This window comes from Dipodomys merriami, unplaced genomic scaffold, assembly GCF_024711535.1.
Source record: "Dipodomys merriami isolate MVZ:Mamm:240054 unplaced genomic scaffold, mDipMer1.0.p SCAF_11, whole genome shotgun sequence".
NCBI classification, from domain to species: Eukaryota; Metazoa; Chordata; class Mammalia; order Rodentia; family Heteromyidae; genus Dipodomys; species Dipodomys merriami.
Genome location: NW_027202382.1, coordinates 45,035,147 through 45,059,238, shown reverse-complemented (window position 1 = coordinate 45,059,238; position 24,092 = coordinate 45,035,147). Strand labels below are relative to the sequence as shown.

Sequence of the window (24,092 nt, the reverse complement as noted above, 5' to 3'; positions counted from 1 at the left end):
ACGGGGGGGTGAGGGCTGAGGCCAGCCTCGAAGGTCAGGCCACAGCTGGCTACACTGGGCAGAATCGGGAGGTGCCAGGAATTTTACATGATGCCACGCTAGCCACCAAGTGGGTTTGGAGCTGGGCATGTAGAGAAAGTCACTGGGCCTTCGCGGGCTGCGGCTAACGAGCTCTGTCTGCACACAAGGCCTTCATTAGCCAGGGAGGGACGCCTGTGAGACCTTCTCCACCCCCCCCCCCCCCGCTTGAAGGGGACACTAGGTCTCCCCTAAAGGGCCAGGCACCCCGAGGTCAGCAGGTCAAGGGCAGGGCCAGGCCAGGATCTGCGCCCAGGCTCAGAGGGCCCGGGGCCCGGGTACCAGGTAGGTGAGCGCGGAGGCCGCCTGCAGGATCTCCTCCTCGGAGGAAGCCAGCGCCACCCTGAGGCCGGCCAGCTGGCTGCAGGTCTTCCCGGCGCCAGTCCCGTCGCAGCGGACGCTCGAGTCCAGCACCCGCAGCTGCTCCCCTGCGGCCTTCACAGCTCGCCCCAGGCCCGTCATCTGGAGCAGAAAGGCTTCCCGGGCGCCTGCGGAAAGCACCACAGCCCGGGTCACAGAGCAGCGGAGACTCTGAACAATGGCCCTGGGCCCCGCCCTCCCCTGGAGTGACGCACCAGCTGTGCCAGTCAGTGGTTTCTGTACGTTGCTAGAATCACATTTGTTATTGTTGTTATCTATTGTTATTATTAGAACATGTTTATTATCCCTCCACCCCAGCCTCTGTTTCGTTTCCAGCATCCCTCCATTTCCCTTTAACCCATCCAGCCCCCACCAACCCCTCATCCACTGTTTGTCATCCTAGCTCTTGGGAGGCTGCTGATAAGAGGCCCACAGTTTGAGGCCAGTGATGCAGACATGTCGGCCATGGGGCCTGACCATCATCTTAGATTTGTAGAAAGCTGAGAACAGGAAGCGAGCAGCTCAAGGCGACCCAGGTAGGAAAGTCTGCAAAACTCCCTCTCAATAGAACAAGCTGGGTGTGGCGGGGCCCACCTGCACCCCAGCTATGACAGAAGCTTCAAACAGGCGGACTGCAGTCCAGGCATGCACAAGAAGGGAGAGCTTATCTCAAAATAGCCAGCCCTCAGAGAGGCCTCCAGGGACCGCTCAGTGCTACAGCACCAGCCTTAGGTAAAAGAAATGCTCAGGGACAGCACCCAGGCCCCGAGTTCAAACCCCAGGACTCCTGAGCGCAGCGCAAGCCTCCAGTTCCCCAGGCAGCTCCCGGCCTCCTGCGCTGCTACCCTCCTACCTGGCAGCAGGTGGCGCTGGTAGGCATCTCCCCGCGGGGTCTCCTCCTGAAGAATGTCTAGGGGCTCCCAGGGACTGCTGCAGTCAGACCCCTGCAGCCATTCCTCTACCAGTGCCAGCCTGGCCTTCAGCTTGGCCACCTGCAGGGGACCGGAGGCTGAGGTCCAGGAAGCCCTGCGGGACCCCACTCCTGGGGTCTGTCCAGCCTGCCCTCCCCACGGCTCCCATCTGGGGGCCGAGCCCCTCTCCCCTTGCCTCCCTTCTTCCTTTCTCAGCCCTCCACAGACGGACACTTGAGGCGCAGCGGCTGCCACGGGCACCCATGAGTCTGCCACGCTTTGTCCTGAGCCCCTGCTTGCTTGTGCTGATGCTAGGGCTTGAACTCAGGGCCTTCCACTCTTTTTATTTTGGTCAGTCATGTGCCTTGAACTCAAGAACTGGGCGCTGTCCCTTCTTTGGCTCAAGGCGAGCGCTCTACCAGTTTGAGCCACAGCACCACTTCTGGTTTTCTGGCGGTTAACTGATGATCAGAGTCTCACGGACTTTCCTGCCCAGGCTGGCTTTGAACCTCAGATCTCAGCCTCCTGAGTAGCTAGGATTACAGGAACGAGCCACTAGTGCCCGGCTCCGAACCCCAGATTTTAACCACACACACGGCAACCACAGGAATGGGGCACACAGCAGTCTGCCCAGCCATAGATGCCTGCCACAGCCCAGCTCACCTCAGAACCCCCTAAACAAGGGCCTAAGCGAGGGCCAGGCCGCAGAGTCCTGACTCCTCTGATAAACGTAACCCTCCCTCCCTTTCTCCGTGGCAAAATCTGCCCTGAACCTGCTCAGGCACTCAGGAGGGTGCAGCTCCTGATGCAAGTTGTGCAAGTAAGCTCGCTCTGCAAAGTCTCAGGGCTGCTGCAGGGCTGCGCTTACCCCTGCGGGTGGCACTAGCACTCAGCACACAGCACCTTGTCTCTACAGCACCCTGCATCCTGGAAGCCCACCGGAGTCCTAGAAGGGGCTGTGGAACCAAGATACCTCTGATACAGATTAGGAAGAGGACATGGAAGCAAACCATGCCATGCACAGGACAGCCATGGGGTGGGGGCAGGGCTGGGGGGAAGAGTCCATGGGTGGGGGCCAGGCTCAAACCCCTGAATCTGGTCCCTTCCTCCTCTTGCTCCAAACGCTGTATGTGCTGGGCTCCGGTGGCTCACGCCTGTCATCCTAGCTACTCAGGAGGCTGAGATCTGAAGATCGTGGTTCAAAGCCAGCCTGGGCAGGAAAGTTCGCGAGACTCTTATCGCCAATAAACCACCGGAAAACCAGAAGTGGCACTGTGGCTCAAGTGGTAGAGTGCTCGCCTTGAGCTGAAGAGCACAGGGACAGCGCCCAGGCCCAGAGTTCGAGACCCGTGACCGACAAAACAAAACAAAAATGTGGTTTGCATCCAGAATGGTGTCTCCTCCCTGTGAAGTGTCCTCCCTCACCTCATCCCCACTGAACCCAGAAGGCCCAGGAGGTCAGGACCTCCCTTAGTCCTGCCCACTGGGAATGGGGAAGAGCCCAGAGGCTGGGTGGGCCAGGGAGGAGCTGGCAGGTGGAGGGGAGAAGGGCCGAGGAAGGAGAGAGAGGTGGCGGGCGGGCAGCAGCAGCGAGGTTGCCGGCAGGCACAGGAGGCCCAGGGGCCGTGGGTGAGCATGCTGGCCTCCGAGTCCCGCCCGGGGCTGGCGCTCACAGAAGGGGCGCGTGGAACGCAGGGGAAGGCGGGCCGGCCCGGGCAGCTCACCCCCTCCTCCACCAGGGCGTAGCAGGCCGGGCACTCCTGGCAGTGGCTGCCGTCTGCAGCGAGGAAGAAGTTGCTTTGGCAGCGGTCACACTTGTAGCCCGCGAAGCCGGGTCTGCACACGCACGTGCTGTTCTCGTGGCACTGGGCAGAGGCGGCGCCCAGCGGGGAGCACCTGCAAGCTGCGGGGGGCGGGGGGCTGAGTGTCTCACGGGCTGTCCCGCCCTGCTCCCGGATACCTTGGGGGACCCCCAGAATCCCATGGCCCCAAGAGCACAGTCCCCGGCCCTTCCCTGGGGCCTCCCATCAGATCAGAGTGGAGGTGGCCACACTTCAGTGTCCCCCAGACCTGAGCTCAGGAAGGGCGGGCGCACACGGGAAACCCTTGCTCGCTTACCCCGGCACCCCTTGGCAGAAAAGCCGAAGAAGCCCGGCTGGCACCTGTCGCAGGCCTGGCCGGTGACCCCCGGGCGGCAGGGGCACTGGCCCGTTTCAGGGTGACACCGATTGTCCTGGGAGCCCAGTGGGTGACACTTGCAGCTGTGTGCGTGGGGAGAACCGGCCGTGAGCTGCCGCGGCCACGCCCGGCCCAGCCCAGGCCACGACACCGGACACCCAAGGACTTGGCGGACACGCCAGAGCGCGTGAGCACACCAAAGGCTCTGGGAAGTCCTCCAAGGGACAGACCTGTTTGCCTCCCTTGGTCTTTTCCCTGGAGTCCACCACTGTTCCCCCAGCTGCCCATCTGTGGGCACTTCCCAAAAATGAAGCCAGCCAGTGGTGGCCCCCCACCCCTGTCTGGCGCTCACCTTTGGCAGCCTCTCCCCGGCTGGAGGTCGTAAAAACCAGGGCGGCAGTGACCACAGTCCCTTCCGGTCACGTGAGACAGGCAGGTGCACTGACCGGTCACCGGGTGGCAGGGCCTCGGCTCGCTGGCGGAGCCCCCTGGGTGGCAGCCGCAGGCTATGGGGTGCAGGAAAGGCTTTAGGAGATTCTCCCGCGCATCTGCTTAACATTTAGGGTTCAGCAGAGGCCAAGAAGCTGGGGGAGCCCGAGGCCTTGAGAGGGGCCCAGGTTCCTCAACCCTTCCTGAAGAAGGGGTAAAGACCCAGCTAAAGAGACAGCCAAGCTGTGCACCTGTGCAAACCCTGCTACTCAGGAGGCTGAGATCTGAGGATCACAGTTCAAAGCCAGCCTGGGCAGGAAAGTCCGTGAGACTCTATCTCCAACAAACCACCAAAAGCCAGAAGTAGAGCTGAGGCTCAAGTAGTAGAGTGCTAGCCTTCAGTGAAAAAGACAGCCGGGATCCCAGATTCCCGCTCTGCCTTCCATGGGAAGAGCATGTCACCAAAGCACAGAAGAGGAAGAGTCGGGGATCGGAGCTTCTAACACATCAGTCTCTGTCCAGGAGACAGAGAAGGAGAGGAACCTTAGCAGGGCTGCACAGCGGTGCTGAGCGGCTGGCTGGTTCTGGGGGCGTCTTCAGCCACTTGATCTGGGTCATGGGACAGGACAAGACTATGGAACCCCACTCCAGCCCCCCGCCCCCCGTGGCTGGGGTGCTGGGCACTCACGCGTGCATTTGTTTGCTGGCCGCAGGGCCAGGGCGCTCCCGTAGAAGCCCTCCCGACAGCGCTCGCAGCGGGGGCCCGTGGTGTTGTGCAGGCAGCGCAGGCAGCGGCCGGACTGGGGGTCACAGTTGCCCACGGCGTTGGGGTCCACGTTCCCGCTGCATGGGCACGGGCGGCAGGGCTGGGGGGCCCCACGGACTCCCAGAGGGTCTCCAAAAAACCCATCCTCACACTGCTCGCAGCGCCGCCCTGTGATGGAGGGAGCAGGGGTGAGGAGGGGTGGCCACTAGCATCCCGGGGGAGGGGGGGCCTGGGCTGCGCCCCCTGCAGGACTCCCTGGGGATAACATGGTCACCAGTGCCTCCTGCAGGACTCCCTAGGGGTGGCAGGCTCACCAACGCCCCCTGCAGGACTCCCTGGGGGTGGCAGGCTCACCAGCACCCCCTGCAGGACTCCCTGGGGATAACATGGTCACCAGTGCCTCCTGCAGGACTCCCTGGGGGTGGCAGGCTCACCGCACCCCCTGCAGGACTCTCTGGGGATGACAGGCTCACCAGCGCCCCCTGCAGGACCCCCTGGGGGTGGCAGGCTCACCAGCGCCCCCTGCAGGACTCCCTGGGGATAACATGGTCACCAGTGCCTCCTGCAGGACTCCCTGGGGGTGGCAGGCTCACCAGCGCCCCTTGCAGGGCTCTGGGGATGACATGCTCACCAGCGCCCCCTGCAGGACTCCCTGGGGGTGGCAGGCTCACCAGCGCCCCTTGCAGGGCTCTGGGGATGACATGCTCACCAGCGCCCCCTGCAGGACTCCCTGGGGGTGGCAGGCTCACCAGCGCCCCTTGCAGGGCTCTGGGGATGACATGCTCACCAGCGCCCCCTGCAGGACTCCCTGGGGATGACAGGCTCACCAGCGCCCCCTGCAGGGCTCTGGGGAATGACATGCTCACCAGCGCCCCCTGCAGGACTCCCTGAGGATGACATGGTCACCAGTGCCTCCTGCAGCCCCCCTCCCCGACGGCCCTGCCTGACACTGAGCCAGTTTCTGAGTCTCCTCCAGGTTCCCACACAGGATCTGGGTGTGGCTGCCTGCCCTCGGCAGGCCACAGGGCCTCTCCGGACACAGCGTGCTTGTCTGTAAAGCGGAGGACTAGACAGTGACCTCACAGGACCATGGAGAAGGCGCAGTAGATGCCGCCGCCTCCTTCTCCTTGATACCCAGGCCACCATCCTCATTGTCTCCATCACCATCTTCCTCACCAGCCTCTCTCCCTCGGGGTCATCTGGCCACCATGGAGGGCATCTTCCTCCTCTGCTCCGCTGAGTCACTGTCCTGCCTTCACCTAACCATGCTGAGCAGCTTCATGGCCCCACTCCTCCCTACCAACGCCATCGCCCTCCTCCCACCGTCCTCTTCCTCACCCCTCATCCTCCTCCCACCGTCCTCTTCCTCACCCCTCACCCTCCTCCTCATCACCATCCTCTCCCTCCCCTATCCCCCTCCCCTCCCCCATCCTATCCTCATTACTCCCGTCCCCTCTGCCTCTTGTTTCTTGAGCTTTCTGAAGTCCCTCAAGTGGGTCATTTGGGGTCACGTGGACGCCTTCCCTGCCCTGGCTGAGCAGGGCCACTGCGGCCCCTTCCAGCCTCTGGGAGCTGTGGGGTGTGGTGGCAGCCGGGGGACCCAGCGTGGACTCAGAAGCTGAACTCCAACTTGTACGGCATGGCGTCGGCCTGTCTTTGCACACAGGCCCACCTCTGCACAAATCCACACAGAGCAGAGGCTTCCGGGCTCCAAGAGCCACACAGGACCGGAGTGGCAACAGCAAAGGTAGGGTGGGTCGCCTCGCTTGCCTACGCTGTCGGGTTCCTGTGTGTGTGTGTGTGTGTGTGTGTGTGTGTGTGCACGTGAGCACACGCGGTGTGTGTGTGTGTGCAGGAACTGGGGCTTGAACTCAGGGCCTGGATGCTGTCCCTGAGCCTTCTCCTTCCAGGCCAGCCCGCTACCACTTGAGCCACAGCTCCACTTCCGGCTTTTTGCTGTTTCACTGGAGAGAAGGGTGTCAGGGACTTTTCAGCCCTGCCTGCCGCTGCTCGGCAATCCTCAGCTCCCGGCCTGCTGGGGAGCTAAGATCCCAGCACGAGCCACGAGCTTGGCTGGAGGGCGTGTTTTAAAAGATTAAAGCTTAACAAAAGTTCCACCCTGGTTGGTTTCCGGTGTCAGCCATGCGTCAGGATCTCCAGGGACACCGCAGGAGCGTGGAGGCCTCGTCTCCACCTCAGGCCGTCACTCCAGGCTCTGCGGGCCTCCTCACAGCTCACCCACTCATGCTCAGGCCGGGGGGGCCGTGACTGGGGGGCTTGGGGCCACCAGAAGTCATGCCTGCTACCCCTAAACTGGGCTCCTTTCCCACGTGCCAGAAACGAAATTAAGAACGTCACCCCTGGACCCAGGGCAGGGGCGGAGCACCAGGCGCCCCCCCCCCCCGCCCACAAAGCGCTCACCTCTCTGGCCTGGGGGGCAGTGGGTGCACACCACCTCCCCACTGTCTGGGACGACAGTGCAGGCCGACCGTCCGGGGCATGGGCAGGGCTGGCAGGCGTCTGCTCGGCCGGTGAAGGCGTTGCCATGGAAACCCGGTGCGCAGCGCTCGCAGGAGGGGCCCTCGGTGTGGTGGGCGCACAGGCAGACCCCTGAAGGGTGAGACCAGCACCAGCCCAGTGCCACCTCCGCCGGGAAGTCCCCCGGGCCGGCGGGCCTGGAGTGGGAGCACACGGCCCTCTCCCCACCCCTCCCCAACCTCTCCGCCCTCCCCTCCCCTACAAAATGGGGATACCAGTGCCGTTGACCCCACCGTTGTGTTGAGACTTGCTGAGGTCATGTGTTGAAGGTACCACATATTCCTTACACACGTGGCTAATATTTCCTTCTTTCTTTGAACTCTGGGCCTGGGCGCTGTCCCTCAGCTCTTCAGCTCAAGGCGAGCGCTCTACCACTTGAGCCACAGTGCCACTTCCAGTTTTTGAGTGGTTTAGTGGACATAAGAGTCTCACAGCCGGGCTGGGAAGGTGGCTCAGTGGTAGAGCGCTTGCCTTGCAAGCATGAGGCCCTGGGTTTGATTCCTCAGCACCAAATAAGCACAAAGAAAAAAGCCAGAAGTGGCGCTGTGGCTCAAGTGGTAGAGCATTAGCCTTGAGCTGAAGAGCTGAGCGACAGCAACCAGGCCCAGAGTTCAGGCCCCAGTACCGGACCCCCCCCCCAAAAAAAAAACACAAAGAGTCTCACAGCCTTTCCTGCCAGGGCTGGCTTTGAACAGAGATCCTCAGCTCTCAGCCTCCTGAGTAGCTAGGATGACAGGGACACCTGGCAATATTTCTACTGTCACTAATAGTCTGTGCACCAAACCTTTCTCTGAGCCAATAGGTGGCCTTGTTCTTGCTTTCCTTCTAACAAGGGGGAGACAGGGAACCCCTCCCCCTCCCTGAGCACAGACCCTGGCATCCGGCCCCTGCCTGCCGGCAGAGCTCACCCGTCCTTTTGCTGGGTATCAGAGCCTGCCTGGTATCTGAAGAGAGAGGATTCTGCACCCCCTTTCTCCAGTCCTGTAGCACCTGGCATCTGCTTAGAGCCTGGGGTGCCCAGCAGGGAGGCCCACTGTGGGGCTGCCTGAGCCACCAGTGCAGGAGCTCCCAGCAGCCCCCAGCACCCAGGGCTGAGGCGGACAGAGGGGCCAGGGCCTTGGACAAGCAAGGGTGGTAGCCAAGAGGTCGGCACTCAGGGCTCAATCCTGGTCCCAGCTGCTCTCATTGTACACATGAAGGCTTATCTACAGGGCAGTTGGCCATGGCAGAGCCAGAGGCTCTGGGGACAGAAACAAACACAAAAAATAACAGTCCCATCTCCTGAGAGAGGATGCGCTGCATTCTGCTGTACAGGCTGTCTGAGCACTGTCTGGGAAAGATGATGAGGCCTCTTCTGGGCTCCACTGGTGATGCCTGCCATGGGCACAGGAAGGGAGGCCTCCTCTGGGCTCCACTGGTGATGTCTGACACAGGTACAGCAAGGGAGGCCTCTCCTGGGCTGGGAGTACCAGAGACTCCATCTGCTCTCGGGAAGCAGCAAGTGACTTGGTGTGAAAGGCCAAGGTGCAAGAGGTGGAGAGAGGCCTGTGTCCTGCCCACCACCCCCTCCTGGCCGCGTCTCTATCAGTGGACTCCTCTGCAGGTGGAGACCAGCGCTGGTAGTGACCAGCGTGCTCTGGCTGGTGGAAGGCACAGCTCTGCCACCTAGTGGCCATGCAGCCGCCCTGCAACTCAGGAGACGGGGTCTGCGGAGCCTGGAGGGAAGCAGAGCCCACCAGGAAGGGGGGTGGCAGTGTCACATGATCTCCCCAGGCCCTGAAAGGACTTGTGCCCCCACATTTCCCAGGCTGATACCCCAAGCTCGCCAGCTAGCGGCAGCCTGGGCCTGGTGTCCCCTGACCTCCATGTAGCCTGGTCCTCAAGGCGGTGTGAGCACTGTCCACGGGTTGGGGGTAAGCGTGGCAGGTTGGTGGCTCTGGGGTGATGCCCAGGAGCTTCTGGCAGCGTGCCCCCGCCCTCCCTCACAGCTACATGGCAGGGCCAGGGGCTGGACATGGGGGATGAGGGATGGCGAGTCCACACACTGGTGCCAGGGGCGCGGTGCCCGTGCCAGGCTGATGCTGGGGCCAGCGGAGCCATTTGCCAGGTTTTGGGGGACTCACCTGTGTTGGGGTTGCAGGTGCCATGCTGGTTACAGGTGCAGGGGACACAGCGGGTGTAGGGCCCCCCCTGGGGCATCTCCCTTTTATATCCCGGAGCACAGGACTCGCAGAACTGGCCGGTGTAGCCCCGGGGACAGGAGCAGGCCTCTACCCAGGTGGCCGGCGGAGCAGGCCCGGGCCCGGGCTGCACAGATGGGAGCTGGGCCTCCATCAGGAACACTTGGCCTGCAGCACAAGGGGGGCCCGTGGGCAAGGGTGACAGGCAGCCTGAGAATCCATCCTCAGAGCAAGGGGCAGCCAAGGACAGACACGGGGCTGCGGCGTGGCCCAGCGGATGAGCGCGTGCTTAGCATTCCAGTCCCTGGCTTCCATCCACAGAAGTTGCTGGAAGAGGAGGGGAAGAGAGGAAAGGAGGGGGAAGAGAAGTGAAGGAAAGGGGAGGGGAGAGAAGAGGAGGAGAGGGAAAGCCAGGGGCTCATGCTCCTCTAACTACTCAGGAGGCTGAGATCTGAGGATCACAGTTTGGAGCCAGCCCCGAGAGAAAAGTCCATGGGAAGTGGAACTGTGGCTCAAGTGGTAGAGAAGCTAGCCTTGAGAGCCAAAGCTCAGTAACAGTGCCCAGCCTGAGTCTAAGCCCTCATACCAGCCCAAAAGAGAGAGACAGAGACAGAGAAACAGAGACAGACAAACAGATGGACAGAGACAGATAGAAGATAGACAGACAGGAAACAGACATAATTTTGTGGGCAACATCCCCTCTTATCTTGGATTATCTTAATCTGTGGTCTGGGCACTGGTGGCTTACGCCTGTAATCATAGCAACATAGGAGACTGAGATGGAGCACCGTGAGCCCCGGTGGGCAAATCCATGAGACTCTTATCTGCAATTAATCACTAGAAAACTCAAAATGGCACGGTGGCTCAAAGTCGTAGAGCACTAGCCTTGAGCAAACAGAGCTCAGGGGATAGCACCCAGGCCCTGAATGTAAACCTCATGACTGAACGACGCCAACAACAAAAGAATATGAGTAGGACACCGGTGGCTCACGCCTGTGATCCTAGCTACACAGGAGCCTGAGATGTGAGCATCGCAGTTCATAGCCAATCCAGGCAGAAAAGTCCCCAGAAGACTCTTATCTCCAATTAACCTCTCCAAAAACTGTAAGTAGAGCGGTGGCTCAAAATGGTAGCACTAGCCTTGAGCAAGAAAGCTCAGGGACAGCGCCTAGGCCCTGAGGACAAGCCCAGGACCACCACCACCACCAAAACCCTCCAAGCGCAAACCACAGTGAATCATCTGCATAGTTGGGGGGGGGGCATCACAGATCAAAAACTAAGGGAGAAAGGGGTACCAGAGCTCAGAGGGTACTCAGAGCCACGTGCTACCTGCAGGCAAAGCTTCAGGTGGTCTCCAAAGTTCTAGGTGCTACAAGAGGCCTTGATTCTGAGAAGTTCATTCTTCACAGAGGGGCCTGGATGCAAGAGCAGCGAATGGACACAGAGATGTGAAATCTCTTGGACAGCAAGTGCTTCCCACCCCAGCCAATGAGAACACGCTGACATCTGAAAAACCAGCGTGGATCCTGGGAGTACAGACAGGGAATCTCTGCTGACAGTGAATGGTAGAGGCGCAGAGGGCCCAACTAACCAGCAGAAAGCTGGACATGAAGGCGTGGCTCAAGTGGTAGAGTACCAGCCTTGAGCCAAAAAGCTAAGGGACAGTACCTCCGCCCTGAATTCAAGCCCCAGGAATAGCGTGTGCACACATGCACACATGCGCGTGCATGCGCATAGACACAGACAGACACACACACACACACAAGCACAGAGAGCTCTGGGCTAACCCCCAACCCCTTGTAACAAATGCTAGCAGAGGCACTAGCAGACATCGGTCATGTGACTGCCAAGCACCCTGCAGGAGACCCACAGGGAAAACTGTCCACTGTAAACACCCGGACCCAGCTTGTAGGCTGACACTGGGTGTTCTACTGAATTATGGGTCCTGGATGATCTAAGTACCGCCATCTTGCGCTCATCGCTGTTGGCGTCTTAACAGATGCTGGGGAATTTCCACCCCGTTCCCAGCACTCCAGAGGACTCTCTGATCTGTAGTGGTGTGCTGGGTGGGTAAGCAGCCCCGAGGTGGTGCTCTTTACTTTGCAGGTGCTTCAGAGTTGTTTAGCGCCAGGAAAGTTTTGCCCCAGAGAACAATTGCCCTTGGTTGTCCTAGATTGCTCCTCCTAGATAACTTTCTCCTGTAGAAGATGCTTTGCTAGTCCCTAGACCATGTGATGTCTGCATTGGTGTGTGTTTTTTTTTCTTTTTGGCCAGTCCTAGGGCTTCAACTCAGAGCCTGGGCGCTGTCCCTGGGCTTCTTTTGCTCAAGGCTAGTGCTCTACCACTTGAGCCACAGCCTACTTTCAGCCTTTTCTGTGTATGTGGTACTGAGGAATCGAACCCAGGGCTTCATACCTGCTAAGCAAACACTCTACTACTGAGCCACCTTCCCAACCCCCTGGGTGTGGGCATTTTTTTTTGGCTTGTAAATTCTGTAATAACTGCACTTGGGGCTGCAGGTCTTTGGGACAGGAGACCACAGTCACTGACTTTCAAATAAAGACTCTACCTCTCACAATGTAGCTTCTCTGCATCTCGCTGATCTAGTTCCTGTAAAACACCACCACTTGAACCACACCCCAGTTTCTTGTTTTTGCTGGTTAATTGGAGGTAAGAGTCCCAAGTGTTTGTCTGCCTGGTCTGTCTTCTCAGATCCTGGTAACTAGGAGGGGGTGAGCCACAGGTGTCCCACCCACCAGCCCTTTTTCCATTTAGTTATTTGCCTTCTAAGTTGCTGGGATAGGGGCTGGGAAGGCGGTTCAGTGGTACAGCGCTTGCCTTGCATGCATGAGGCCCTGGGCTCAATTCCTCAGCACCACATAAGCAAAAAGAAAAAAGCTGGAAGTGGCTCTGTGGCTCAAGTGGTAGAGCGCTAGCCTTGAGCTGAAGAGCTGAGGGACAGTGCCCAGGCCCAGAGTTCAGGCCCCACGACCGGACCCAAAAACAAACAAACAAACAAAGTTGCTGGTATGAATCACCACACTCAGCCTTCTACTTCACCTTACACACAGGAATGCGGTATCTGAATTTTTTAGGGGGTGGTGCTGGGCTTTGAACTCAGAGCCTCATGTTGGCAAAGTAGGCACTCTATCACAAATCACTCCAGCAGTCCCCTCTGAAATTGATTCTTTTCTTTTTTCTTTTTTTTTTGGGGGGGGGGTCGGGTTGTGGGGCCTGAACTCTGGGCCTGGGCGCTGATCCTCAGCGCTTCAGCTCAAGGCTAGCGCTCTACCACTTGAGCCAGAGTACCACTTCCAGATTTTTCTGTTTGCTTATGTGGTGCTGAGGAATCGAACCCAGGGCCTCATGCATGCAAGGCAAGCGCTCTACCACTGGGCCACCTTCCCAGCCCTGAAATGGATTCTTTTCAAGCCAGGGGTGGCTCTGTGCCTCACCACCACCATGTGGTCTTTGGTGGAGCTGGAGTCCCACCTCACACCATGGTCTCCCAGTCTCGGCCTCCTGAGTAGCTAGGATGACAGGCTTTAACCACTGTGCCTGGCTGGTTTTTGGCTATTTTTGAGGTAGAGTTTCCCATTTCAACCTAGGCCTGCCTGGACCACAATTCTCCATTTATGCTTCTCATGTAGTGGGGTTACAGGTGTGTGCTTGCGCATGCAGGGGGGGGGGTCATAACCATGGACAGGTCAAAGGCCATCCACATCAAGCACCTCCACTGATCCTTTGGGAACTGACACACGAGGTCTGCTCCAGGGTAGCTGGGATGCAATACCCCCAGTGACCAGGAGGGGGCAATGTGGGCACGGAGCCATCCGTGCTGGACCTAACAGTCAGTCCTTGCCACAGGCTGACCCCCCTGCCTGCCCCCCCCCCTACCCCCGTGGCCCGACCTTAGCTCTGCCCCAGCCACCGCCCCAATGCCATGGCTGTGTGCTGATCTGAGCCTCATGGCCACTTCAGTGGGGTTTCATGGCCATACACAACGGAGGCCAGCCAGGGCCAGGCTGGCTGCCATCTTACTGACCGGAAGTGCTCGTGCCTTGGCCGCTGGCCCGGATGCCCAGGACGGTCAGGTTGGTGAGCAGCCTCTGGAAGTGGAAGGCAGGCAGTGGGGGGCTGGCGTCCTCAGACGTCTCCTGCAGGCTGGAGGGGAAGCCATGGTGCTGAAGTCCCCCCCACGCAGGGGCTGGGCCCAGTGCCCGCCCCGGGAGAGCACGCTGCCCACCCCGGCCCAGGCCAAGGGCGGGCACACTTACAGGAAGTGGAGCTGCAGCAGCCCCGGCTGTCCGGCCCCCGGGGGGCCAGAGGAGCTGGAGGGTTTCAGGGCCAGGTCCAGGCCGGCTCCTCCCAGCTTCAGCCGCACGGGGGGCGGGGGTGCCCCGGGGGGGACGCGGAGGGTCAGTGTGAGCGGCTGCCCGTAGCTGAGCCGCTGGTCCCCCAGGAACCGCTCTAGAGGCCAGAGGGGAGCATGTGAGGATCCCCACCGTGTGTGTGTGTGTGTGTGTGTGTGTGTGTGTGTGTGTGTGTGTGTGTGTGTGTGTGTGTGTGTGTGTGTGTGTGTGTGTGTGTGTGTGTGTGTGTGTGTGTGTGTGTGTGTGTGTGTGTGTGTGTGTGTGTGTGTGTGTGTGTGTGTGTGTGTGTGTGTGTGTGTGTGTGTGTGTGTTCATCCTTCGCACTTGAACTTGACCTGGACGCTGTCTCGGAGCTTTTATGCTCAAGGTTGGTGCTCTACCACTTGAGCCACGGCTCCACTTCTGGCTTTTGGGTGGTTCACTAGAGACAAGGGCTGGCTTCGAACCCTCCTCCCCACCTGTGTCCCCACACCCCCCACCAGGCACAGGTACCTGGCGCCCTGAGCTCCTCATCTCCGGAGCCCAAGAGCACCCCACTGGGACTCCATCGTGGGGACCGCTCCGAACCCCCGGTGCCCGTGGCCCGCCAGCCGTCGGCTCCTAGGCAGAAGCACAGAACATGTGTGAGCTGCGTGAGGGAGGGAGGAGGCCCCGCAGTGGGAACTCGGGCATCTGCCGGCTCAGCTCGGCTCCCCCAGCCGACTTTGGGCTTCGTGCTTGTACCTTTTCACATCATTTTCCAGATAGGCTCTTGCTTTGATACTTGCACTGGCCTGAACCATGATTCTATTTATGTCTCTACTAGCTGGGATGACAGGAGTATAGGGCCACACCAAGCTTATTGGTTGAGATAGGGTCTCAATAGCTTTTGTTTTTTTTTCTGCCCAAGCTGGCCTATGACCATGATTTTCTTGGTTTCTGCCTCCCGAGTAGCTGGGATTACAGGTGTGAGCCACCACACTCAGCCTCAGAAGGGTTCTGAGTCAATATGAAGAGGCAGGCCTTGAGACCTGGGGTCATTCACCTCTAAGGAAAACACCAGACCTGACCCAATGTTTGGAGCTCTCTCCCTTTCCAGGTACAAGTGTCAGCGTCCCTGTGCCCGGGGAGGGCGCAGTCAGGATGGAAACCCAGGCCTCTGGTCCCTGGTCTCAGTGTGGCAGTTAACGACTGAGCTTGGCCCAGAGCCGGTGCCTCCAGGCCACTGTGGCACCCTCCGGGGAGAGGGGGAGGGGAAGAAGGGGGCGGTCAGCAAGGCTCCTGGGGCTGTGTGACTGGGAAGTTACTTAAAGTTTCTCAGCCTGAACCTTTCTCTTTTTTTTTTTGCCAGTTGTGGGGCCTGAACTCGGCCTGGGCGCTGTCCCTCAGCTCTTCAGCTCAAGGCTAACGCTCTACCACTTGAGCCACAGCACCACTTCCAGCTTTTTTCTGCTTATGTGGTGCTGAGGAATCGAACCCAGGGCCTCAGGCATGCAAGGCAAGCGCTCTACCACTGAGCCACCTTCCCAGCCCCAGCCTGAACCTTATCTGGCATCTTCCCTGTAGAATAGGAAGTCCCTCCCCGAGCCGCACCTTTCAAAGGGGGTTCAGAGGCCTGGGGGAGATCCCAGAGACCCTTTTGGGGGTCAGTGAGGTCAAACTCTCTTAGGATTTGAACTCAGAGACATGTCTTGCTAGGCAGGTGCTCTACTACCTGCACCATGCCCCTCAATCCCTTTTTTTTTGTCAATTGTGGGGCTTGAACTCTGGGCCTGGGTGCTGTCCCTCAGCTCTTCAGCTCAAGGCTAATGCTCTACCACTTGAGCCACAGTGCCACTTCCGCTTTTCTGGTGGTTCACTGGAGATAAGAGTCTCCTGGACTCAAGGACATCCCAAAGAAACTTACCCAGGCTGGCTTTGAACCATGATCCTCAGATCTCAGCCTCCTAAGTAGCTATGATTAGAGGCATAAGCCACCACACCCGCTCACCTTTTTGCTTTAGTTAGTTTTTCAGATAGGGAAGCTTTTTGCCCTAGCAGCCTTGGACCCTGATCCTCCTCCCTCCATCTCCCAGCAGCTGGGGCACAGACACGAAGTGCTCTGCCAAGTCTGCCTGAGATGAGGATCTTGCTTTTGCCCAGGCTGTCCTTGCGCCACAGCCCTCCTGATCTGCACTTCCTGAGCAGCCGGGACTGCAGGGGTCAGCCACCAAGCCTGGCGAATGACCTCTTCCTTGTATCAGGAGCGATTTGCAGCCTTCGTCCTGTTGCTGTCACGGCAGGCAGGCAGCAGGCCACCAGAGCTGCATGGCACATGCTGTCCCACCGATGATGACAGGCGGGGCTAGGAGCTAAGCCAGACCTTAAAGTAGCAGGCCCAAAGTGCTTGGGGGCTGGGAAGGTGGCTCAGTGATAGAGTGCTTGCCTTGCATGCATGAGGCCCTGGGTTTGATTCCTCAGTACCACATAAGCAGAAAAAGCCAGAAGTGGCGCTGTGGCTCAAGTGGTAGAGCGCTAGCCTTGAGCTGAAGAGCTGAGGGACAGCGCCCAGGCCCAGAGTTCAAGCCCCACGACCGTCAAAAAACAAAGTGACATGCTTCTCACATTTGTTTCCCTTTCAGAGCAAGTCATTTTGGGTCAGCTACTGTAAGCCTTGCTGCTCAAGATGCTGAGATCTGGGAGATCACAGTCCAGGCATGGGGCCAGCAGAAATATGTCCCAAAATCACCAGTGCAAAAAAAAAAAAAAAAGATGGGAGGGGTGGGCTGGAGAGGTGTCTCTGTGGCCGAACACCTGCCCAGCAGGCACAAGCCTGAGTCAGTACCAGCGCAGTCACACGGGGGTGGGCGTGGCCTGAGAGGGACCCATGGCCGCTCCCAGCAGTAGGAGCTTCCCGGCTCACGCTCCCAGCCCCTGGCACCAAGCTGCTTTCTGCACAGCCTCCAGCAGAGGGCGCGCTCCCCCCACACCGGGCCCTGGAGCCCCAGCCCAGGTCCAGTCTCCGGAAGGAGAGGCAGCAGGTGGGTGTCCTGGGTGGGGCCTGGCTCTGATTTGGGGCAGATGTGGCTGAGCCCCTGGAAGGCCCCCACGGAGGCTTTGTGCTCAGGAGGTCTCAGGTACCCCAGGCGGCCTCAGGGAATGAGGGACACCAAGGGGCTGGGCCCAAATCCTGCGTGGGGGTGCTCAAAGTGGCTAATCTTTTTTGTTCTGTTGTTGGTGTCGGTCGTGGGGCTTGAACTCTGGGCCTGAGCACCGTCTCTGCACTCTTCAGCTCAAGCCGAGCGCTCTGCCACTTGAGCCACAACGCCACTTCCAGTTTTCTGGTGTTCATTGGAGGCGAGAGTCTCCCTGACTTTCTTGCCGGGGCTGGCTTTGAACTGTGATCCTCAGATCTCAGCCTCCTGAGTAGCTAGGATTATATATGTGAGCGGCTGGCCCCTGCTAATCTTCACAGGTGAGCAGTACTCCACCAGAGGGGCCGCTTACCCTGGCGGAAGTCTGAGATGACGGGCTGGGTCTGGAAGCCGGGGGCCACGGCGCACACGGTAGAGTGGCCAAAGCAGAAGCAGGGGGTGCAGCCGGTGGGGTTGTAGGGCTGGAGGTTGAAGGTGCCCGGGCGGCATCTGTAAGGAAGGCAGGACCAGCCCACGAGGGCGTGGTGATGCGGGGCCAGAGGGGGGCCAGGGCTGGGGGGGGGGCAGCTGAAATGAACGCTTCCCTTTGGGAGTGGCAGAAGGGGCGTGAGAGCAACCCGGCGCCCCCGGTGCTGGCCTCATGTCCAGGAACTCACAAGCTCCCGCCTCCTCCCAGCTGTGACAGCCTCCGTTTTTCTGGGTTCTTTTTTGTGTATGTGTCGGTCGTGGGGCTTGAACTCTGGGCCTGGGCGCTGTCCCTCAGCTCTTCAGCTCAAGGCGAGCGCTCCACCACTTGAGCCACAGCGCCACTTCCAGTTTTCTGGTGGTTTATTGGTGATGAGAGTCTCACGGACTTTCCTGCCTGGGCTGACTTTGAACCTCGATCCTCAGATCTCAGCCTCCTGAGTAGCTAGGATGACAGGCGTGAGCCACCGGCACCCGGCTTCTTTCTAGGTTCTTACAATCTCTCTGGGACTTTTTTTTTTTAGACCCCTGCCAACACGAGATCTGGGCAGCCCAGGTTAAGCGAGACTCGAGGCTCGGGGCCAGACGCTCGGCTTTGGTGTGGTACAGCCTTTCTGATGTCAGACCCAGAGCCAGGAGGAAGCTGTGTCCCCTGGGAGGCAAACCCAGGTTTGTCTTGTGGCCTCCAGAACCTTGTAACCTTTGCCTGGTGATCGCAGGCATGGATGGCTCAGATCTCAACTCAGTTGGATGCTGAGATTACTGTGTGCCCTGAGTATGGGGCTCCATTAGTTATGTCTGTCCTGGAGTAAGCTGGGAGGGTTGTAAAGAGTACTGGGTTCCATTAGTTATGTCTGCCCTGAGATGAGATTGGAAAGTATTGGCGAGCATGCCCTGCCTTTCTACCTATCCAGTTTGTCTTTTTATTTTCAGGATTCTGGGTTGGAGAAAAAGATTTTCTCAGCTCACGAAGCATCGATGGAGTGTGGGTAGGGTGTTAACACTGCCTTACAGCCTGGGGTTGGGGGGCTTCCTGCAGGGCAGCTCCGTGGCAGTCCAGGAAGGAAGTGGGATGATGGGGCTGCCCATTCCCCAGCCCCGCCCCACCCCCGCCTGTTCAGCCCCAGAGCCTCACTGGTGACCCCCGAGGTCTCTCCCAGCAGCTCCGGGTGATCAGCGATCGGCTCACCCACCTGTCGCACAAGTTGCCTTCCACGTTGTCCTTGCAGGGACAGTGTCCGCTGCGGGGGTCACAGGTGCCCAGGCTGCCCGCCGCGCTGCACGTGCAGGGCCTGACCGAGACTCGGCGTCAGGGCCCGGGTCCTGCGAGGCTCCAGAGGGAGAGCCCCGGCCTTGGCAAGCTCCCTGCCCTTCCCCGCTCCCGGAGCCCAGTGCAGGATGGCCGGGCCTGCATCCGCCTTTGCTACCCCAGTCCTGCCAGGAAGTGAGTCATCCACCCGGGAACAGGACTCCTCTGCCTGTGCCTGCCAGTCACCCCTCTACCGGCACCACCCTCCAGTGTGCATCCACCCCTGCGTCCTTCCATCCCTCATCCCTCATCCGTCTATCATCCACCCATTCACCCTCCCACTCATCCATCATCCATCATCCATCCATCATCTACCCATCCATCCTCCCAATCATCCATCTCCCATCCATCATCCACCCATCATCCATCCATCCATCCATCCTCCTACTCACTCATCCATCCACCCTTCCATCTATCATCCATCCTCCTATCCACCCATCCATCCGTTCATCCACTCATCACCCATCTACCATCCATCCACCATGCACCCATCATCTACCCATCCATCCTCCCACTCATCCATCTACCCATCCACTATCCATCCATCATCCACCCATCATCCATCCACTGATCCATCCATCATCCATCCACCTATCCACCCATCATCCACCCATCTCCCATCTATCATCCACCCATTATCCATCCATACATCTATCACCCATCTATTATCCATCCACCTATCATCCATCCGTCATCCATCCATTCATCCACGTATTCATCTATCCCTTCACCATCCATCCATCATCCATCCACCAATCCATTCATCATCCACCATCCATCTATAATCCACCCATGCATTCATCTATCCATCCACCCATCCATCATCTTCTACCCAGTCATCCATTAATCCATCCATCCATCCATCCAAATACCCACTATCCATACACCCATCCATCATCCACCATCCATCCATATACCCACTATCCGTACACCCATCCATCATCCATCCATCCATTAATCCACCCATCCACCCATCCATCCATCCATCCACCCATCCATCATCTATCATCTATCCATCCATTAATCCACCCATCCATCCATCCACCCATCCATCATCCATCATCCATCCATCCATCCATCTACCCACTATCCATACACCCATCCATCATCCATCATCTATCCATCCATTAATCCACCCATCCATCCATCCATCCATCCATCCATCCATCCATCCATCCATCCACCCATCCATCATCCATCATCTATCCATTCATCCATTAATCCATCATCCATCCATTCATCCATTCATCCATCCATCTACCCATCCATCATCTATCATCTATCCATCCATCCATTAATCCATCCACCATCCATCTATCCATTTATTTATCCATCCATCATCCATACACCCATTCATCCGCCTATCCACCCATCAGTCCGGGAGCACAGATTACAGGAGGAGTGTGCTGTGGGGGAGGTGCACAGGGATGCAGTCCTGCAGAGGGGCCTCAGGCCTGGCGTGGGGCTGGGGACAAAGGTCACAGGGTCAGGGGAGACCCCTGAGGGGGAGCCACCTGAGCTGGGAAGAGGCTTGAGTAGGAGTCTGACAGACAGCCTGGGGGAGGCAGGGCTGGGGGGGGTAGGAGCGTGCTCCAGGGCAGAAGAATGGCGTGTGCAAATGTCCAGAGGCCAGGACCTGTGGGAGCAGCGGGGTCACTCTGTGTATTATATGGGTGCAAGTGTGCATGTGTGCATCCATGCACAAGCACGAGGAATGTGTGTGTGCATGTATGTGATGCTGGAATGGAACCTGGAGCTCGCACACACTGGGCAAGTGCTCCACCAGTGAGCAGCACGGCTCATTTCATTTCGGTGACTAGAATCAAGCTGCCGCCCCTGTCACCAGGCGCCCGCGCAGGCACTTGGGAGTTACTAGCAGCTTGATTTTCCATTGTGGTCCTGCGCATTCTCGCTGCGCCCTGGCGGGGGTGCTAGACCCCTCTTCCTGGCCCCAGCCCCCTCCCCCCACCCGACCCTTTGGCTGGTTCTCTGGGTACTGCGCATGTAGTATACTAACCCAAAGCTCTGCATCTCCCTGCCCAGCCCCCTACTTGCTCAAATGGCCTGGGTAGAACCCCAAGGGCAGACTGGAGGTGTGGCTCAAGTGGTAGTGCACCAGCCTGAGTGAAAAGGCACAACTCCAAAGATCATCTTCCTTCTTCCATTTTCGTCTCCTGTGACCTCATACTACCCCGCCCCGGGGTCTAGAATATGCTCATCCCCCTCCTTTCCCCCTCCCTCTTCAAACAAGGCCAGGTCCCCCTGCAGCTCCAAGATCAGAACCTCCACCGCCTCTGGTCTCAGCCCTCCCACACCAACTGGTCCTCAGCTGCTCCCTAGGCTGCTTCTGCGCCAGCCCTCTCCTCCCTCTTCCTCCCTCCCTGCTCAGGCAGGGAGCCTCACTGGGAGCTTGTCTCTCAGCCCTGCACGGCACCCCTACCTGGAACCCTGCCCGCGTCCCTCTGTGGCCTCGGCGGTAGGCAGGAACAGCTTGCATGGTTCTCGCTGCCCCTGCCCCTTCAGGCTGGTGGCCCAGCCAGGACGCCACCCGGCCCCTCACCTGCAGCCACCCTCGCTGAGCGAGTGGAACCCAGGCCGGCAGCGGTCACACTTCCAGCCGGTCACCGTGGGCTTGCAGGTGCAGATTCCCTCGTGGTCACACTGGAGACTCAGGGAGCCTGGGGGAGGGAGGGAGAGGGAGGTGGGCTGGGGGGATGGAGGGGGGTGGGCAGGGGGAGGGAGGGAGGGCTGGAGGCTCGGCTCGCTCCGCTCACCTGCTGCGTGGCAGTCGCAGGGCTGACACGCGGCCCGCGCGTCCCAGCGGTAGAAGGCCTCCTGGCAGCGCTCGCAGTGGGGCCCGGCTGTGTGGTCGCGGCAGCGGTGGCAGCGGCCGCCGTGGCCGGTGCTGCGGAAGAGCTCGCGGTCGAAGGTGCACTGCTCCGAGCGGCCGCTGCAGTTGCAGGCTGTGGGCGGCCAGGGGGCGGTGAGCGCCCGGCGCCACTCACTCTCCCGGGGCTGGAGAGAGGGGAGGCAGGGACCGGCACGAGTCCGGGATGGAGCTCAGGTCCGGCTCCATCAAGGACACCGCTCCAGGTTTCCCAACGGGCTACTGCCCAGGGCACCACGGGCGGGCACCGCGGGCACCACGGGCACCACGGACCAACGGCGGAGCCTGGGGCGGGGGAAGACCCGGGCCGCAAAGCCGAGGGCTGGGCAGCGGGGAGGGAGGGGCGGGGCATGCCAGGGGGCGGGACATGCCGGGGGCGGGGCCAGGGAGGGCGTGGCATGGAAGAGGCATGGTATAACGGGGCGGGAGGGGCGTGGCAGTAGCAGGGGCGGGGTAGGGCATGCCAGGGGCGGGGTGGGGCGGGGCATGCCAGGGGGCGTGGTGTGCCTGGGGCGGGGCCAGGGAGGGTGTGACAGAGGGAGGGGTGGTAGGGTGGGGGCTTGGCAGGGTGGGGTGGGGGAATGCCAGGGGCCGCGCATGCCAGGGGAAGTGGTGTGCCTGGGGTGGGGCCAGGGAGGGCGTGACAGAGGGAGGGGCGGCAGGGTGGGGGTGTGGTAGGGTGGGGGTGTGGCAGGGTGGGCGTGGCAGTAACAGGGGCGTGGCAGGGCCAGGCCTGGAGGGGCGTGACATGGGGGGAAGGGAGCAATACAGAAGGAAGGTGATCTGCGGGCCGGCCGCTGACCCTGTGGTGTGGGGAAGGGGCGTTGGTGGGGGGACAAGCGCGCTGTCCTGGCTCTGGCAGCCAGGGGCCCAGCCCGGGACAGCAGGGCCCAGAGCCTGGCAGCTCCGGCCGGTGGGGCGGAGGGGGTGTGACCGAGTCAGAGCAGATGAACGCTGGGGAGGGCTGGGGAGGCCTGGCCTGGCAGGCTCGGGGACCCAGGACCCACGCGGGGAGGGGCAGGCGCAGCGCTGTGCACAGCTGGGGCAGGGGAGGGGCAGTCCCGCTTGTCAGGACATCAAAGGCCGCGAAGGGGGGGGAGGGAGCAAGAGTGGGGGCTCGGGGCTCGGGGCAGGCTCAGCCCCCCACTGCGGGTGGGGGGGTGTCCTGGTGGGACCCAGCAGCTACATCAAAGACTGTCTTGGGGGCTGACGGGTGGGAGGGGATCAAGGCGCCCCCCCCTTCCCCATCCTGCGCTTCCCCTGCCTCGGCAGCTGCCCAGGGACCCACCCGGGAGCTGCGCGGTTCCAGGGTCCCTGACTCTGGGGGACACTCACGCAGACACTCGTTGGCGGCCTGGGCGGTGCCCCGGGCCCACGGGCGGTCCTGGAAGAAGGGCAGGCAGCGCTCGCAGTCCACACCCGTGGTGTTGTGCTGGCAGCGGCAGGCCAGCCGGCCCGCCCCGTCGGGGCCACACTCGCTGGCATGGCCGTTGCATTTGCACCTGGGGGAAGGTCAGAGGCCAGGCCTGAGGGGTTAGAGACAGATTGGGCAAACAGACTGGACCGAGCACAGAACACGAGTTCAAAACCCAGTCCCCACCATAACAAAAGGAAACAAAAGAATGCAGAGGCTGGGGCCCGTGGCTCACACCTGTCATCCTAGCTACTCAGGAGGCTGAGATCTGAGGATCATGGTTCAAAGCCAGCCCAGGAAGGAAAGTCTGTGAGACTCAGCTCCAATGAACCACCAGAAAACCAGAAGTGGCGCTGTGGCTCAAGTGGCAGAGCGTTCACCTTGAGCTGAAGAGCTGAGGGACAGGGCCCAGGCCCAGAGTTCAAGCCCCACAACCAGCAACAAATAAAAACATAACACAGGCAGACAGGAGGGAGGAGAACATGACACAGGAAACCCCACCATTCTCCCTGTCCCATTGCTGATGGATTTATCAAGGAGACTGCCACCCCACATTGCCTTCTGCCTGGGCAGGACCTTCCCAGGGCCAAGAACCCAGGAGGTGGACCCCTGGGTCTCCCTGAGTGACGAGAGGGCAGGTAGAACACAATGAGTGAAGGAGGGCCGGGAGGCTGCCCTGGGCAGATCTTTCTCTTTGAGAGGCGGCCTTGCAGGAGCTTGCTCATACCTGTAATCCTAGCTGCTCAAGACACTGAGATGTAAGGATCATGGTTCAAAGCCAGCACAGGCAAGAAAAGTCCTTATCTCCGATTAATCACAAAAAGTTGGAAGTAGCTGTGGCTCAAATGGTAGCTCATGAACAGCACTTAGGCCTCAAGTTCAAGCCCCAGATTGGGCACACATGCACATGTGTGTGCATGTGCATACACACGTGTGTGCACACACACAGAGGTAGCCTGTACAGGGAACATTTCCCACCCTATCCCAAATCCTCAGAGTCTCTGTTTTGTTGTTTTTTTGGTTGGTTGTGGGACTTGAACTCTGGGCCTGGGCGTTGTCCCTGAGCTCTTCAGCTCAAGGCTAGCACTCTA

At 59.9% G+C, this 24,092-nt stretch overlaps 1 protein-coding gene across 1 annotated transcript in view; it reads right to left on the bottom strand.

Moving 5' to 3' along the window:
- Positions 1–24,092, bottom strand: part of Lamc3 (laminin subunit gamma 3) — a 53,667-nt gene that overhangs the window by 14,308 nt on the left and 15,267 nt on the right. The window contains exons 4-19 of the mRNA XM_070005151.1: positions 22,923–23,089; positions 21,475–21,663; positions 21,261–21,378; positions 18,585–18,683; positions 17,279–17,415; positions 14,306–14,413; positions 13,718–13,910; positions 13,486–13,604; positions 9,384–9,608; positions 7,144–7,332; positions 4,645–4,890; positions 3,880–4,033; positions 3,468–3,610; positions 3,074–3,252; positions 1,292–1,430; positions 361–566 (exon numbers count right to left, since the gene is read on the bottom strand). Coding sequence (XP_069861252.1) covers positions 361–566; positions 1,292–1,430; positions 3,074–3,252; positions 3,468–3,610; positions 3,880–4,033; positions 4,645–4,890; positions 7,144–7,332; positions 9,384–9,608; positions 13,486–13,604; positions 13,718–13,910; positions 14,306–14,413; positions 17,279–17,415; positions 18,585–18,683; positions 21,261–21,378; positions 21,475–21,663; positions 22,923–23,089 — 2,611 coding nt within the window. The remainder of the gene's footprint in view (positions 1–360; positions 567–1,291; positions 1,431–3,073; positions 3,253–3,467; positions 3,611–3,879; positions 4,034–4,644; positions 4,891–7,143; positions 7,333–9,383; positions 9,609–13,485; positions 13,605–13,717; positions 13,911–14,305; positions 14,414–17,278; positions 17,416–18,584; positions 18,684–21,260; positions 21,379–21,474; positions 21,664–22,922; positions 23,090–24,092) is intronic.